Source organism: Dendrobates tinctorius, unplaced genomic scaffold (genome assembly GCF_039654945.1).
Source record: "Dendrobates tinctorius isolate UK_male_01 unplaced genomic scaffold, ASM3965494v1 ptg000171l, whole genome shotgun sequence".
Classification (NCBI taxonomy): Eukaryota; Metazoa; Chordata; class Amphibia; order Anura; family Dendrobatidae; genus Dendrobates; species Dendrobates tinctorius.
The window spans coordinates 3,585,902-3,600,361 of NW_027361838.1; the positions used below are offsets into that span (position 1 = coordinate 3,585,902).

Genomic DNA, 14,460 nt, shown 5'->3' on the forward strand with positions numbered 1-14,460 from the left:
CCGAGTGCTGGCGGCAGTGCCGGGTATTGAGATGCTTGACTTGTGCAAGTTGTTTTTTTTTTTTTTTTTTTTTTTTAAAGGACTAAAGTGACCTTGAAAAAGTTTGCGTCCTTCATTTGCTGCCACTCTTGTCCATGGGCTGCTTCTAATATTAGCAGCTCTTCCCTATTTAATGGAAGAGACCGAGTGCTACAGCACCAGACCCAGTCTATCGACAATGCTGACACTGCCTAATAGAGGGGGGCACAACTTCCTCACCCCCTCAATTTTGCGCAGATTTCTTGTTTTTTTTAAAGAGCTGTATGACTTATTGTAACCACTGTACCCCACAGAGCTCCCATGTCGCTCAATGATACTTCTCCCCTTCATGATCCGTGTTTGGGAACATTTGGAGGGCCAATCTTTCCTTGGCTTGTGCTTGGAGGCTATGACGGTATGATAAATATTTTACACAATGTTTTATATGTCTGCAGCTTTCGTGCAAATTTTGTTTTGCTCATAAGTATGTGCCTGCACTTGCTTGCCACTGAAATGGAGGTGTATGGAAAATATTAGAAGTCATTAAGGCTAATTTATAAAATAGCTGATATTATTGATGCGGATTGGATTGTGCGTCGTGTCATTAGCTTTCCTGATCTCTGGCTTACTCACAGGATGTAGGACACTGTGCACCCAACAGCAGAGCGCTGAGTGGAGACTTCACGTCAGGAGCAATCTCACTCCAGGGGTGCCGTACCCTCCGCAGACAGAACACATAATCCAGTTACATAGATCCGGAGTATGAATGTCACACACAAAGTCCTGATGCCAGCTCTGGGTTTTGAACAGGAAACAAGCCAAATCACCTGTGCCTGTGTTTTTGATTTTGTCTTAGAAACCTTAGTTACTTACTTAAAAGATACTCCAGATTAGTCATCTAGCATGAGCCGGTAGGATACTTTTTGCACTCTTCTGACTGTTTGCACTGTCAATATAGAAGGTTAAGGGGGCTTCACACACAGCAATATCGCTGAAGCGTCACCGATTTTGTGACGCAGCAGCGATATTGCTAGCGATATCGCTATATGTGACACTTACCTCCGACCGGCTCCCCCCGCTGGCTATAGCTGATCGCGCGAGAACGTCCTGGGCAGTTTCTCGTCATCAGCTTCCTGCTGGAGTTCCTGCTGGCGCTGACGAACGACACGTGGACGCGGGCGGGAGGACGTCTTCATCACCGCGTCTGACAGGTAAGTAACGACCGCCAACCGCTGCTACGTCGCTGGTGAGATCTGCCTGTTTGGCAGCTACTAGCGCCCATTTAGCGATGCACCAGCGATCCTGACCGGGTCGTATCGTTGTCGGGATCGCTGGTGCATCGCTAAATGTAACGGGACCCTTAGTCAGCCTGCCCCAGGGTTTTTATACTAACAGCACATAGTTTCTCAGCACGCCCATCACTGCCTAATGCTGCTTATAGGCAATCGAGCAATGATTAGGATATGTCAGACTAGTCCTGTGACTACGTACCACTCGCTCGTACTACAAGCATCACCTGAGAGTAAAGAAGATCATAAACCACAACTTAATCAAATTAGCCATGAGCCACACCTAAAAATTGATAGACCATGCAGAACAAAAATTCACGTATCAGTCAGTGGTCGGCTTTAGCCACTGGATACAATAACTGCAGTCAACATGACGCCACTGTGTGGTTTTTTTGAGGGGTAGGGGAGTTTAATTATTTGACAACATTCTTAGCCTTGGATTCATCATGGTGTATTCACCTCTACTAATGGTGTTCTGTGCGGCCAAGCCATATAACTGTTTTTAGTTGTTTTACTTTCTGCAGGTTGAAACGCTTTTTACCTGTAAATATGCATATACAACCTCCATCATGAAATCTACCATTAGTTTACACATCTCGTTTCAATAAGGATTTTTATAATTCAGACCTCTAATTAAAAATTTTTTGCAGGAGAGAATTACAACAATGCAACAGCTCTTGTGGTTACGTTCCCTGTGAACAACTTCCACAATGACACCGAGAAAATAAATAAAGCAAAAGCCTGGGAGAAAGCGTACGTATAGTCTCTTCTGCCATGTCATTGACCATCAGTAACCTCGCCTCCAGTTAGTCCCCACTTCCTGAATCTCACAAGGAACAACGTGGAGCTTCCTTTCTTAGTTATTATTTCAACTTAATGAAAAACACAGAATAGCCCCAGGGTTTTTGCCAGAAATTATTTGTCTTTTACGTTTGTTTTTTTTCCCATAGATTTATCAACTTTGTGGAAAATTACAACAATTCAAATTTATCAATTGCATTTTCTACGGAGAGGAGCATTGAGGATGAAATAAACCGTGAGAGTACAAGTGACATAACCACAGTTCTCATCAGCTACGCCCTGATGTTTGTCTACATCTCCCTGGCACTGGGCAGCTTTAACCAGTGCAGCAGCATCTTGGTGTGTATCCTGTACATGCTGTCGGCCTTCTCTCCTTTCCCTCCCTTACACCGAAAGGCTCATTTGGCCGAGCGCTTCTATGATCTAGATGAGCGCGCCGTTGCCAGAGTCATTGAGGCTGATTATTTGTAGAGAACAAAAGGGTTGACAGTCTGAAATCAGACATGCAGGATAATTACCTGCCCCCATAATCCTCTATCGGACCCCCATACACATTTGGCTGTCTTGACAAATTTGTAATTTATCGATGGATTTGGCCAACGTTGGCTTGTATATAGACCTTAAGGAATAGAATTTTTATGACCCGATATCTTCTAAAAAAAAAGGCAGCATATTAAATTTAGACTGTTCTTTTTCTACACATTGCAATAATTTTTATATTAATCCAGTACATGTAAAATATGAAATTATTTGATGGTGTCCTATCCCTAGTGATAACCTGGAGCCTCTGGTGCTGCACACTCGCTTACTTGTCTTCAAGGCCCTGTTCCCACTAATGCTTTTGATACTGCTACATCCAAGCACACACAACTTGACAGCAGTCCACTGATAAAAATGGTTTCTGAACAGAAAATGTATTGCTATTACCTTAATCAGTTGCTCTAAAACCTGTCTTGAAAAGGGTTTGCCAACCCTAGCACTTTTTTTTTTTTTTTTAATATAAAGTATTGCGAAATTGTATGATCTACACAGTGAATGGTTTCACACTGCTGATCTGTATCTCAATGAAGACATCAATTATATAATAACTGATCCTACATTTTCCTTTTCTCCATATTACAGGTGGACTCTAAAATCTCGCTGGGTGTATCCGGTATCCTGATTGTTCTGAGTTCTGTGGCCTGTTCTCTGGGGATCTTCAGTTATGTTGGTATCCCACTTACTCTTATAGTAATAGAAGTCATCCCATTTTTGGTTCTTGCCGTTGGCGTGGATAACATATACATCATTGTGCAGACTTTACAGGTGCAGTACTTTGTTTTATTATCCAATGAATATTCAGTCTTGATGTTGCTAACACACCTGCAGTACATGGCTCTCCTCACAAAGTTGTGAGGTCCTAAAACCTGGAGTATAATTCTTTATTTGAATCCGATAATTTTTACAGTCTAATATCACATTGATTTTTCTACTTACATTGTCCGATACAGCACACTGGGAGAAAATCATAAGAAAAAACAAAAACTGTTGTGATCATGGGGAGAACAGATTCTCCTGCCAGGAGTAAATGAATAACAATGGGTTCACACTAGTTACAGGTTTAACGTCTTTATTTTTGTCAAATGTTCATGGGGAAGCTATCCGGGGAAAAGAAGCTATGCTCTCCCCGGGAATCCTCTCTCCCATCTCCACCACACTGACATGACTTCACAACCACCAGTCTCCTGACCAAGCAAACCAGTCGACGCTGCAGTGCCGATAGTTATGCCGATAGTTATGATGTCATACCTTGCAGTCTGGCAAAGACTTTTGGAGTGGCTGCAGATTCCTTGGGGAAGTATGGCGTATTTTCTTTTACCTGCATGACTTCTTGCTTTTCTCGTTCTTTTTGGTAATTGGCGGCCTGTTTGGATGCATCAGGTTTTTGGTTTTTGCATTATGATAGCAGGAATAGCATAGAGTACAGCATTATTCTTGCCTTTTACACAAAATCCCCAAACACCTGACTGGCTCTAGAGTTACAGAATGGCAGGTCTATTTCACAGCCGATCTATCAGACCTGTTATTTTTACTCAGTGACATTAATGTGATGGTATAATTATGTACGTTGTTTTATAGAGAGATGAACGACTTCAAGGGGAAAAACTTGATCAGCAGATTGGCCGAGTTCTGGGTGATGTGGCCCCCAGCATATTCCTTTCTGCCTTCTCTGAGACCGTGGCCTTTTTCTTAGGTAATATTTCATTGCCTAGCTTGTATAACCGATCTTGAAATTCTACAGGAAAAAAAAAGGATTTATACTTGTTTCATTTTTATATTTTATATGACTGTTTCCCTAGGCGCGCTCTCATCCATGCCAGCTGTCAGAACCTTTTCCCTCTTTGCTGGGATGGCAGTCTTTTTTGACTTTCTGCTCCAAATCACCTGTTTCGTGAGCTTGCTTGGCTTGGATATCAAGAGACAAGAGGTAAATATGTAGGAGGGTCCAGATTTCTGTGCGGTATTAAATTCTTAATATCTCTTTAGAGGTTATAGGTAACCTGTTGCCATGAAAATGCAGTCCAATCTACAGGCATTATGATACATAACAATAGGAGCTGAGCAGGTTATGTATAGTGTTGTTGGGAAAGATTCAGTATAACCTGTGTTTCAATAATTTATTCCTCTGCTCTTTCTAGGACTTTCAGGAACCACCCACTGGACCATCAGTGACTGACAGCCTTCTTTTGTACAAGTCTGTATACAGATATAGCTCTCAGTCACTGATGGCACCGCTAACTGGACCGTAAATCCCACCATGAGCAGAGGATTAAATATTAAAACACGGGTTAAGCTGAATCTTTTCTAACAAAACTAAATATCCGTTTACTCCACTCCCCCTGCTCTATAACATGGTGCCTGCAGATTAGACTCTATTTTCATGCTGACCGGTTCTCTTCAAACCTTATTTCCATTTACACAGTGCAAACATTAAATCCCATTCTGCCTTAGCTGCAGCTTCCCATAAGGGACAGGAGCAATATAAATATAATGGGTTCTGATCTGTAGCCAATTGGCTTCTACTGAATTAAACAAAATATTAGTGTTAAAGGAGGGTTTGCTTGGGCCTAAACACGATGGAAATTATGATGACCTATCATGTTAATATGCCATCACTTGAAGGGTGGAAATCAGACTTAAACCATTGCCTATTCAGATAATCAAGAGGTTGCTTGGCATTCCCAGTGGCCCACTATGCAATGCTTCAACTACCGGCACAGGTGGCGAGGAGCACAACACTGCCTGAAATTCTTAAAAGGGGACATAGTCCAAAATCATTTCAGTAGTCCTTCAGTCCAAAGATCAGTGTGGGTCCCAGAGTTCAGAGCCCCCATTGATCATAAAGGGATGGTTAGCAAAACAATACTACAAGTTGTTTTGAGGTCTTTTTCAGGGCATAGACCATGCATACATGAGATTCTTTCAGGATATGGGATGTTGTCCACATATTCTGGTAAACAAGCATGTCTGTGGGCTAACTGTGCTTATTACTGCTGATCAGTGTTGTTCTTTCTTTGACTGCCTGTTTTAGTTTTGTTATTTCACAACTTTTTATAGTAACTTCCTCTCCCCTCAGCATCTAGTTATTAGTTCTTTACTAGCAGACCACATAGATGTTGTGTGTTGATCAGCAGGTAATCGACATTTCCTGTTTTTGCATTTCTTCACGTTCTGCTACAGTTCTGCATAGAGAAATTCTATTGGTCTAAAAGGGTTAATCTACTTTCTAAGGCTGCGGACCATTGTGGTGTTTGTGGTCCATAGTAGATATACTCAGAGCTCAAGAAGCCTAGTCCTATAGATGACCGACCATCCACGTGTACATTGTAGAGTTGGATACAGAGGCTGATTTTTTTTTTTGTATAATTAATATAACATGTTAATGGTTCAGTTGGTTACATATTTTGTCTAAAACAAAAAAAAATGCTTTTCTGACTAGCCCATCTGTTACTTTCTCCATAGAAAAATAGATTAGACATCCTCTGCTGTGTCCCGGGATGTGAGAGAAGCCGGGGCTCTGGAAAATCAAAGAGCTGGCTTTTCCTGTTCTTCAAAAAGATTTACGCCCCCTTAATCTTGGCAGACTGGATCAGACCAATAGTGGTATGTATATGTGCGGAAAATCATTTAAAAAAAGAAAAAAAAAGGTTTATGTACCTGGTAAATTGATAAATGTATAATACTGGCAATAATAAGGCAAAAAGAGGGATTTTGGGTTCTTACCGTAAAATCTTTCTTGGAGCCTTCATTGGGGGGACACAGATAACCATGGGTGTATGCTGCTGCTAGGAGGCTGACACTATGCAAAACAAGAAAATTAGCTCCTCCCCGGCAGTATACACCCACCGACAGGCACCAAGCATCTCAGTTGGTGAAAACGTAGTAGGAGAAGCAACCAAAAACCATGAACGTATGTACCAACCCAACACGGTACAACTTAAACAGGGAGGGTGCTGTGTCCCCCAGTGAAGGCTCCGAGAAAGGGATTTTACGGTAAGAACCCAAAATCCCTCTTTCTTTATCGCCTTATTGGGGGACACAGATAACCATGGGACGTTCCAAAGCAGTCCCAAGGGTGGGAACAGCAATAAAGGAACGACAGAAGGAATGGCTTAGGTCGGCCGGTGCGCGACCGCTGCGTGCAGAACCTTCCTACCAAGAGCTGCATCAGACGAGGCCTGGGTATGAACCCTGTAGAACCTCGCAAAGGTGTGCAAAGACGACCAGGTCGCGGCTCTGCATAGTTGTAAGGCTGAAGCCTGGTGTCGCACAGCCCAAGAAGCCCCTACAGCCCGGGTGGAGTGGGCTTTCACTCCCTGAGGGGGCCGTTTCTCCTGAAGTCGGTAGGCTTCCAGGATGGTAGACCGAATCCAGCGAGCAATTGTGGATTTGGAGGCCGGAAGACCTTTCCGCGACCTTCAGAAATTACAAGCAGGGAATCAGATTGGCGAAAAGAAGCGGTCCTGGCAAGGTAAACACGCAAGGCTCTCACTACATCCAGTTTGTGGAGCGACTTTTCCAGAGGATGAGCAGGCGCAGGACAAAACGATGGAAGGACGATATCTTCGTTAATGTGAAAGGGAGATACCACTTTTGGAAGGAAGGAAGGAACTGGCCTGAGAACAACCTTATCTTGGTGGAGGATAAGGTACGGAGAACGACAGGATAAGGCCGCCAGCTCAGAAACTCTCCTGATGGATATAATGGCGATTAGAAAAGCCACCTTCCATGAAAGAAAAGACAGAGGGATGTCCTGAATTGGTTTGAACGGCGCCTTCTGGAGAGCGCCAAGAACAAGATTGAGATCCCATGGATCTATCGGAGAATGATGAGGAGGAGCCACATGGGCGACTCCTTGGAGAAAAGTCTTCACCTGCGGTAAGGAAGCTAGATCCTTCTGGAAGAGGATTGCTAGGGCAGACACCTGGCCTTTCAGAGTACTGAGGGACAGGCCCGCATCCGAACCGGATTGGAGGAAACCAAGTATGGATGGAATGGAGAATGACAACGGAAAAAGATCGTTATCGCACCAACGGAAAAACGCCTTCCAGTACCTATGGTAAATGCGGGAGGAGGCTGGCTTCCTAGACTTGATCATGGTTTGAATGACCCGGCTGGAAAACCCTGATTCTTTCAGAATTGCGGCCTCGACGGCCATGCCATTAAACTCAGAGACTGAGAATTCTGATTGTAAAGGGGGCCTTGTGAGAGAAGATCTGGACGGTCTGGAGGCCTCCAGGGGACGTCCGCAAGCATGTTCACCAACTCCGCGTACCAAGGACGTCTCGGCCAGTCTGGAGCCACTAGGATGACTGGGATGCCCTCTGACTTTATCTTTTTGACCACTCTTGGGATTAGGGCAAGGGGGGGAAATAGGTAGGGCAGTTGGAACTGGGACCGCGGAATTACTAGGGCGTCGCAACCGACGGCTAGAGGATCCCTGGACCTGGCTACAAAGTGAGAAACTTTGTCGTTCATCCGAGATGTCATGAGATCGACGTCCGGGGTGCCCCAACGCTGGCATATCTGACTGAAGACTGTGGGATGAAGGGACCATTCGCCTGACGCTAGACCCTGGCGACTCAAGAAGTCGGCTGCCCAATTTTCCACCCCTGGAATGTGAATGGTGGAGATCGCCAGAACGTGACGCTCTGCCCAACGCAGTATCCTTTACACTTCTGACATTATCTGCCTGCTGTGAGTACCGCCCTGGTGGTTTATGTACGCCATGGCCGTGGCGTTATCTGACTGAATGCGGACTGGTTTGCCTATGAGGAGATACTGCCAACGAAGGAGAGCAAGGAAGATTGCTCTGATCTCCAGAAGGTTGATGGGTAGAAGAGTCTCCTGGGCGTTCCAGCGCCCTTGGGCCATTTTCTGATGGTAAACCGCCCCCCATCCTAGGAGACTGGCATCGGTGGTGATGACCTGCCACTGAGGCGGAAGAAAAGACCTTCCGTGGAGAACCGACGCCGGCAATGTCCACCAAGTCAGCGATTGTCTGACTCTGAGCGGAAGAAGAATGGGGCGGTCCAGAGAAAACGAGGTCTTGTCCCAGACTGACAGGAGGAACAGTTGGAGAAGGCGAGAGTGGAATTGTGCGAAGGGCACTGCTTCCATGGAAGCTATCATCTTCCCCAGGACCCTTATGCAGGACCGAAGGGACATGATCCTCGAGCGTTGTAGGGACTGGATCCCCTTGCAAAGGGTTGAAAACTTGTCCCTCGGTAGAAACACCCGGGCTAGATTCGTGTCGAATTCCATGCCCAAAAAGGTCAGACGCTGGGTAGGGCACAGGATGGACTTCTCCTTGTTGACAATCCATCCGAGGCGGCTGAGGGCATCCAAGGTTAGCTGAAGACTGTGAAGACAGTTTTGGCGGGACGAGCCCTTAATCAGGAGATCGTCCAGGTAAGGAATGATAAGAATCCCTCTGGATCGAAGGATGGCCATGACTGTTGCCATCACCTTCGTAAAGACACGGGGAGCGGAGGCTAGGCCGAAGGGGAGGGCCGTGAACTGATAGTGATTATCCTGAATCGCAAAGCGGAGGTGTATCTGATGCTGCAAAGAAATGGGGATGTGGAGGTAGGCATACTGTATGTCCACAGAGCAGAGAAACTCTCCGGGTTCCATCGAGGCTATTACCGCAGAGACTCCATCTTGAAGTGGTGGATTTTCACGTGGCGATTGAACAACTTGAGGTCCAAAATTGGACGAAGAGAGCCGTCCTTTTTCGGGACTACGAAGAGATTCGAGTAGAACCCTGAAAACTGTTCGTTTGTAGGAACGGGAACGATGACCCCGGCGGATAGGAGGGAGGAGACTGCCTGAAGGAACCCTGGAATCTGTGACCGCTGTCTTGGGGATCGAGACAGAAAGAAGCGACTGTTTGGGGGGGGGACTGGATTTTGGATCCGGATGTGATGATTTCCCTGACCCAAGCGTCGTCGATAACGGATAGCCATGCGTCCTTGAAAGAGGAAAGTCTGCCTCCCACCCGGGAAAGATTTCCAGGTGGGGGTGACCCGTCACTTAGACGAAAATCTGCCGGATCGGGAGCCTGAGGACCTGGAGAGCTGACCTCTGGATCTCCAGCGGGGAGTGGGCTTATAAGAAGGCTTTCTTCAGTCTCTGGAAGCAGGGTGCCGGTCCTGCTGGGATGAACCTTCTGCGGGAGAGAAGGGGCGAAAGGACCTAAATGGCCGAGAAGCCTTCCTGTTAAAGAACCTTTTAAGTCGGGACTGGGGAAGGGAAGTGCTCTTTCCACCAGTGGCATCCGAGATTATCTGATCCAGCTTGGCGCCAAAGAGTATGGAGCCGTGAAATGCCAGGTTGGTGAGCGACTTTTTTGAGGTGGTGTCCGCATTCCACGACTTCAACCAAAGAATGCGGCGTATGGCTACTATGTTGCTGTTAGCTCTTGCTACGCACCCAGCCGCGCCCAAGGAGGCGGCCAAAAGGTATTTGCCCGCATGATTAATTTGGTCTGCTAAATCTGCCAGCTCGTCCTGAGGAGCTGCTGCTGAAATGCCCTTGCGCAGAATTTTTGCCCAAGCCGAAATGACCTTCGCCACCCAAGCGGAGGCGAAGATAGAACAGAGGGAGGCGCCGGATGCCTCAAAAATTGACTTAGCCAATGACTCTATTTGCCTGTCTGTTGGGTCTTTAAGAGAAGCTCCGTCCGGAAGGGAAAGAACCGTCTTAGAGGAAATACGAGAAACTGGTGGATCTACCTTGAGAGCTTTGGTCCATTTCATGACTAGATCCGCATCGAAGGGATATAGTACATCTAAGTACTTGCGGCCTGAAAAACGTTTCTCAGGATGTTGCCAGTGATTGGCTAAGGAAGTGTCGAACGCTTTGTAACTAGGAAAGGTTTGAGATGGAGGCCTCGCTTTCTTAAAAGAAACAGAGCATTCCTGAGGGGGTGCCTTATCCTCCTTTATCTTGAGTGTTTGGAATATAGCCGATATGAGACTATCTACCATTTCCCGAGTTCTAGCTATGTTGTCCGCCTCAGAGTCAGAGCCAGATTGGGAATCATCGTCTGACCTAGGATCGTCTGTTGAGGATGGAGACGAAGAGCGTAGCCTGGGAGAAGCGGAGGGACCCTGCGAACTGGAAGAAGAGCCAGACAGTACCCGCTTCCTAGAGCCCCTACCCGGCTTGTCCGTCTGAGGGTCGCGGTCAGGTGCTGGCGACTCACCGTGAGAGGCGGTCGGCGCACAGGTGGTTGCAGATAGCTGGGGTAACCGCTCTAAGACCTGGACCAGAGATTGAGACACTTTTGTCAGATCAGAAACCGACTGAGACATCGCCACGGCCCACTCAGGGGGTGGGGCGTTCTCCACCTGGGGCTCGGAGTGTTCCTGAGGGGCAGACATGGAGGAAGGACTGCAGGATGGGCAGAGGGGAGACGACTGACTCGATGCCCACTTCTTTTTACAGCGCGTGCAGGCGTAGTGAATAGCGGTGGGTCTAGAACAGAAGGCCCTTGCAGGGTTGGGCATATGTCTCTGTGGTAGAAATACTACCTGAATTTAACTGCAGGGGGGAGCTAATTCAAGCGTCAGGGTGAGTCAGCGTCGAGCCTACCGAGGTTCAGAAGCAGACAGAACAGCGTTGTGTCCCCCAGGAAAAGATCTGGAGAAGAGGGAGGAAGATGTTCGGCAAAGACAGGAAAAGGGCGGTGGGCGGGTCTTAGCCGCCGCGCCGTGTTGTTGGCTGAGACCCCAGGGGGGAGCGGTTAACGTTATGCTGACAGGGCTGAAGCGAAAGCAGCCCTATGATAGGCTGAAGAAGCGCGCGAAGAAAGCGCGCACAGGGAGAGGGAAGACAGCTTTTGAAAGTGAAAGCGCTCCCTCTGCTTTCACAAGCGACGGCGCGCCCGGAGCCAAGAAACCGCTTAAGTGTATACCACCGCAGATTAAATGATGGGCTGGAGAAGGGGGCACCGGGAATGCTGCCCGTGGAAGCCACTGCCGGAACACCCCCCCCGGTGATAGGAGCGCGTGCCTGCCAGAGCGCTGGGCCAAAAGAGCTGGGAATTCAAAAGGAGAAGAGAGGTACCGACTCTGATAGCGTGTGAGGGGGTTGCAGGGTGGATATTAGGAACAGCGCTGTACTGGCTGTGATAGCTGCAGGTACTGACAGGGTTGAGTGGGTGTTTGTGATAGATCTTTGAGAGCGGGGCTGAAGGGAACATTCAGATCAGCTTACCTGATGTCCCTGAAGAGGATGACCGCAGGGGCCCACGATAGAGCGCAGGCCGCTGGGAAAGGCGATCCTCAGTACCCGCACCAAGTCCGTATGGTGCAGAAGACGGCTCCAATCCCATTGTCAGGGGAAACGTCACCGCTGGCGACCGCCGTCTTCCTCTCAGCCCTGTCCTGGGAGAGGGGTGAGGAGGGGAATCAGCTAGGACAGGCCACCCATCCATGGCCCATAGCACCCGAGGGTGATAGGAGAAGGTCCTGCCTGCGGGCCTGAGAGTTGCGATGTGGGCAATACCACATTGCTCGCTCAGCCGCATGAATTGGAAAAGCAGGATGAATTCACATCCTGTTTCCTGATGCTGTATCTGAAAAATAAAGGGAAAACATTAATAAACACAACTAAAAAACCTGAAAAGAAAAAGATTAAATGCGGATCTGGGGAGATCCCGGTCCGCCTCCTACAGACACTAAGCACAAACTGAGGTGCATGGTGCCTGTCGGTGGGTGTATACTGCCGGGGAGGAGCTAATTTTCTTGTTTTGCATAGTGTCAGCCTCCTAGCAGCAGCAGCATACACCCATGGTTATCTGTGTCCCCCAATAAGGCGATAAAGAAAAGAAATTATGCTTGAACAGGCACATCCCAAAATGTAATAATTTCATTCAGTAATTCCAAATAAAGAAAACAGATACAGACAAATTAAAGCCAATGTGCCACAATGAGCATAACGGTCTTGGCCCAAATAATGAGACAAGAGAGTCCCTCACAAGAGTGATCAGTAAATATCCAAGGAAAACTACCTGGAACTGTTAGGCAAATGTATCTAATAAATGCAAAAATACAAGAGAAAAAAATATATATATTATAACACATTGGATAATATGTGAGATATATATTATCCAATGTGCTAGTTCACATTTTTTTGCTCATGTGATCTTTAATGCTGTTCTATTTTTTTCCATTACTGTGTATCTATATATACACCAGTATTGAGAAAAATTGTGAATTAACACATTGGATAAATCCCAGTCAAGGGATTGGGGATAAGAGATTTCCTGTCTGGGTCAAAAAAATTCCCCACACAGGGTGACGGACTCACATTCTGCAGCAAATTGGTAGAACGTTTTTTTAAAGACTACTTGGAAAGTTGCTTAAAGGGTTTTCTAAAACCTAATAACAAATCTGAAACTCCATGTCTATATAATTCTACAAACTAAGAACTTTTGTAATTTGCATGAAATAATAATTTCCTATCATTTCCTCTTTACACCTCACTTCCTATATTTTTTTTGTTTGTTTCCCTCTCCGGCACTAAAGAGAAGTGATGAGCTAGCGAGGGAGAGGGAGCGCCAAGCAGTGAGAGCATATGGAGCCATGCTGTCATAATTGACAACCTGTGCTTTCTCATTACAATAAAGACCAGACCATCCTTAAAACAGCCATCACTGATGACATCCCATTTCAGGGCGGAATAAGCAGCTGTGAGTAGCGACGGAAGCACAAGCCCCCTGATGACTTCCCATTTCAGGATGGGATAATCCGGTGAGCGACTGCAGCCCCCTTGATGATGATCCATTAAGGGTTCAGTAGTGCATGCTGGGAGACTCAAACCAAACCTCACCGGAAGTGTGAAAACTGTAGACAGAGGGATTGGTAGGACATTTTTAACTCATATCACTTACAAAAGTGCTTGGTTTTAAGACCTATATAATTGCTCTGTAAGTATTGGGGTTTGGTATTGGGTCTCGGACAACCCCTTTCATTTTGTGTAGCAAGCAAATATGGTAAGCAAAAAAAAAAATTGTATACAGCTTTTAAAGATCTGTTTTAATAACGATTGCTTGTAATATCTGTTGACTTGTCTGTTTTGCAGGTATCTGTCTTTGTCGGAATGCTTTCCTGCAGTATTGCAGTAGTTAATAAAGTAGACATCGGTTTGGACCAGGCTTTATCTATGCCGGATGTAAGTTTAAAATTTACCTTTAGTCCACATTCTACTATTACAGCATGTTTACATTTTTTTTTGTTCCCGTTGTAGGATTCCTATGTGCTGAATTATTTTGACTCCTTGAATAAATACATGCACAGCGGTCCGCCAGTGTATTTCGTAGTGGAGGAGGGGCACGATTACAAATCACTGGAGGGACAATCTATGGTGTGCGGTGGAGCAGGCTGCAATAATAATTCACTAGTAGAACAGATTTACTTTGCAGCACAAATGGATGAATAGTAAGTAATTTAGGAATTGTAGGCTGATTATTTCCTTCATAATGCAATATAATCTCTTCTGTACTAGTAAAAAAGTGAGAAAAAAAGTTTGTTTTTTCTTCTTGTTTCTCAAAAAAAAATTTTTAACTTTGTCATTATCTGCAATATCATTTTAGTACGAAAATTGGTTATGCCCCTTCTTCCTGGCTTGATGACTACTTTGATTGGGTGAAGCCTCAATCTACTTGTTGCAGAGTGTATAACAACACTGAAAGGTTCTGCAATGCTTCAGGTAACTTCATCTATTTCTATAGACTGTATTGTTAGTTACACACCAGTATTGTCAGTGCGAATATTCTATCAAAACAAAACTATTGTAATTGGAA

General features: G+C 45.9%; 1 protein-coding gene across 1 annotated transcript in view; it reads left to right on the top strand.

The window, feature by feature from the left end:
- NPC1 (NPC intracellular cholesterol transporter 1) overlaps positions 1 to 14,460 on the top strand; it is a 98,756-nt gene that overhangs the window by 66,871 nt on the left and 17,425 nt on the right. Inside the window, exons 10-19 of the mRNA XM_073550831.1 lie at positions 333 to 433; positions 1,958 to 2,060; positions 2,258 to 2,447; positions 3,231 to 3,413; positions 4,227 to 4,341; positions 4,448 to 4,575; positions 6,111 to 6,251; positions 13,740 to 13,829; positions 13,905 to 14,095; positions 14,251 to 14,366. Of these exons, the coding sequence (XP_073406932.1) occupies positions 333 to 433; positions 1,958 to 2,060; positions 2,258 to 2,447; positions 3,231 to 3,413; positions 4,227 to 4,341; positions 4,448 to 4,575; positions 6,111 to 6,251; positions 13,740 to 13,829; positions 13,905 to 14,095; positions 14,251 to 14,366 (1,358 nt within the window). The remainder of the gene's footprint in view (positions 1 to 332; positions 434 to 1,957; positions 2,061 to 2,257; positions 2,448 to 3,230; positions 3,414 to 4,226; positions 4,342 to 4,447; positions 4,576 to 6,110; positions 6,252 to 13,739; positions 13,830 to 13,904; positions 14,096 to 14,250; positions 14,367 to 14,460) is intronic.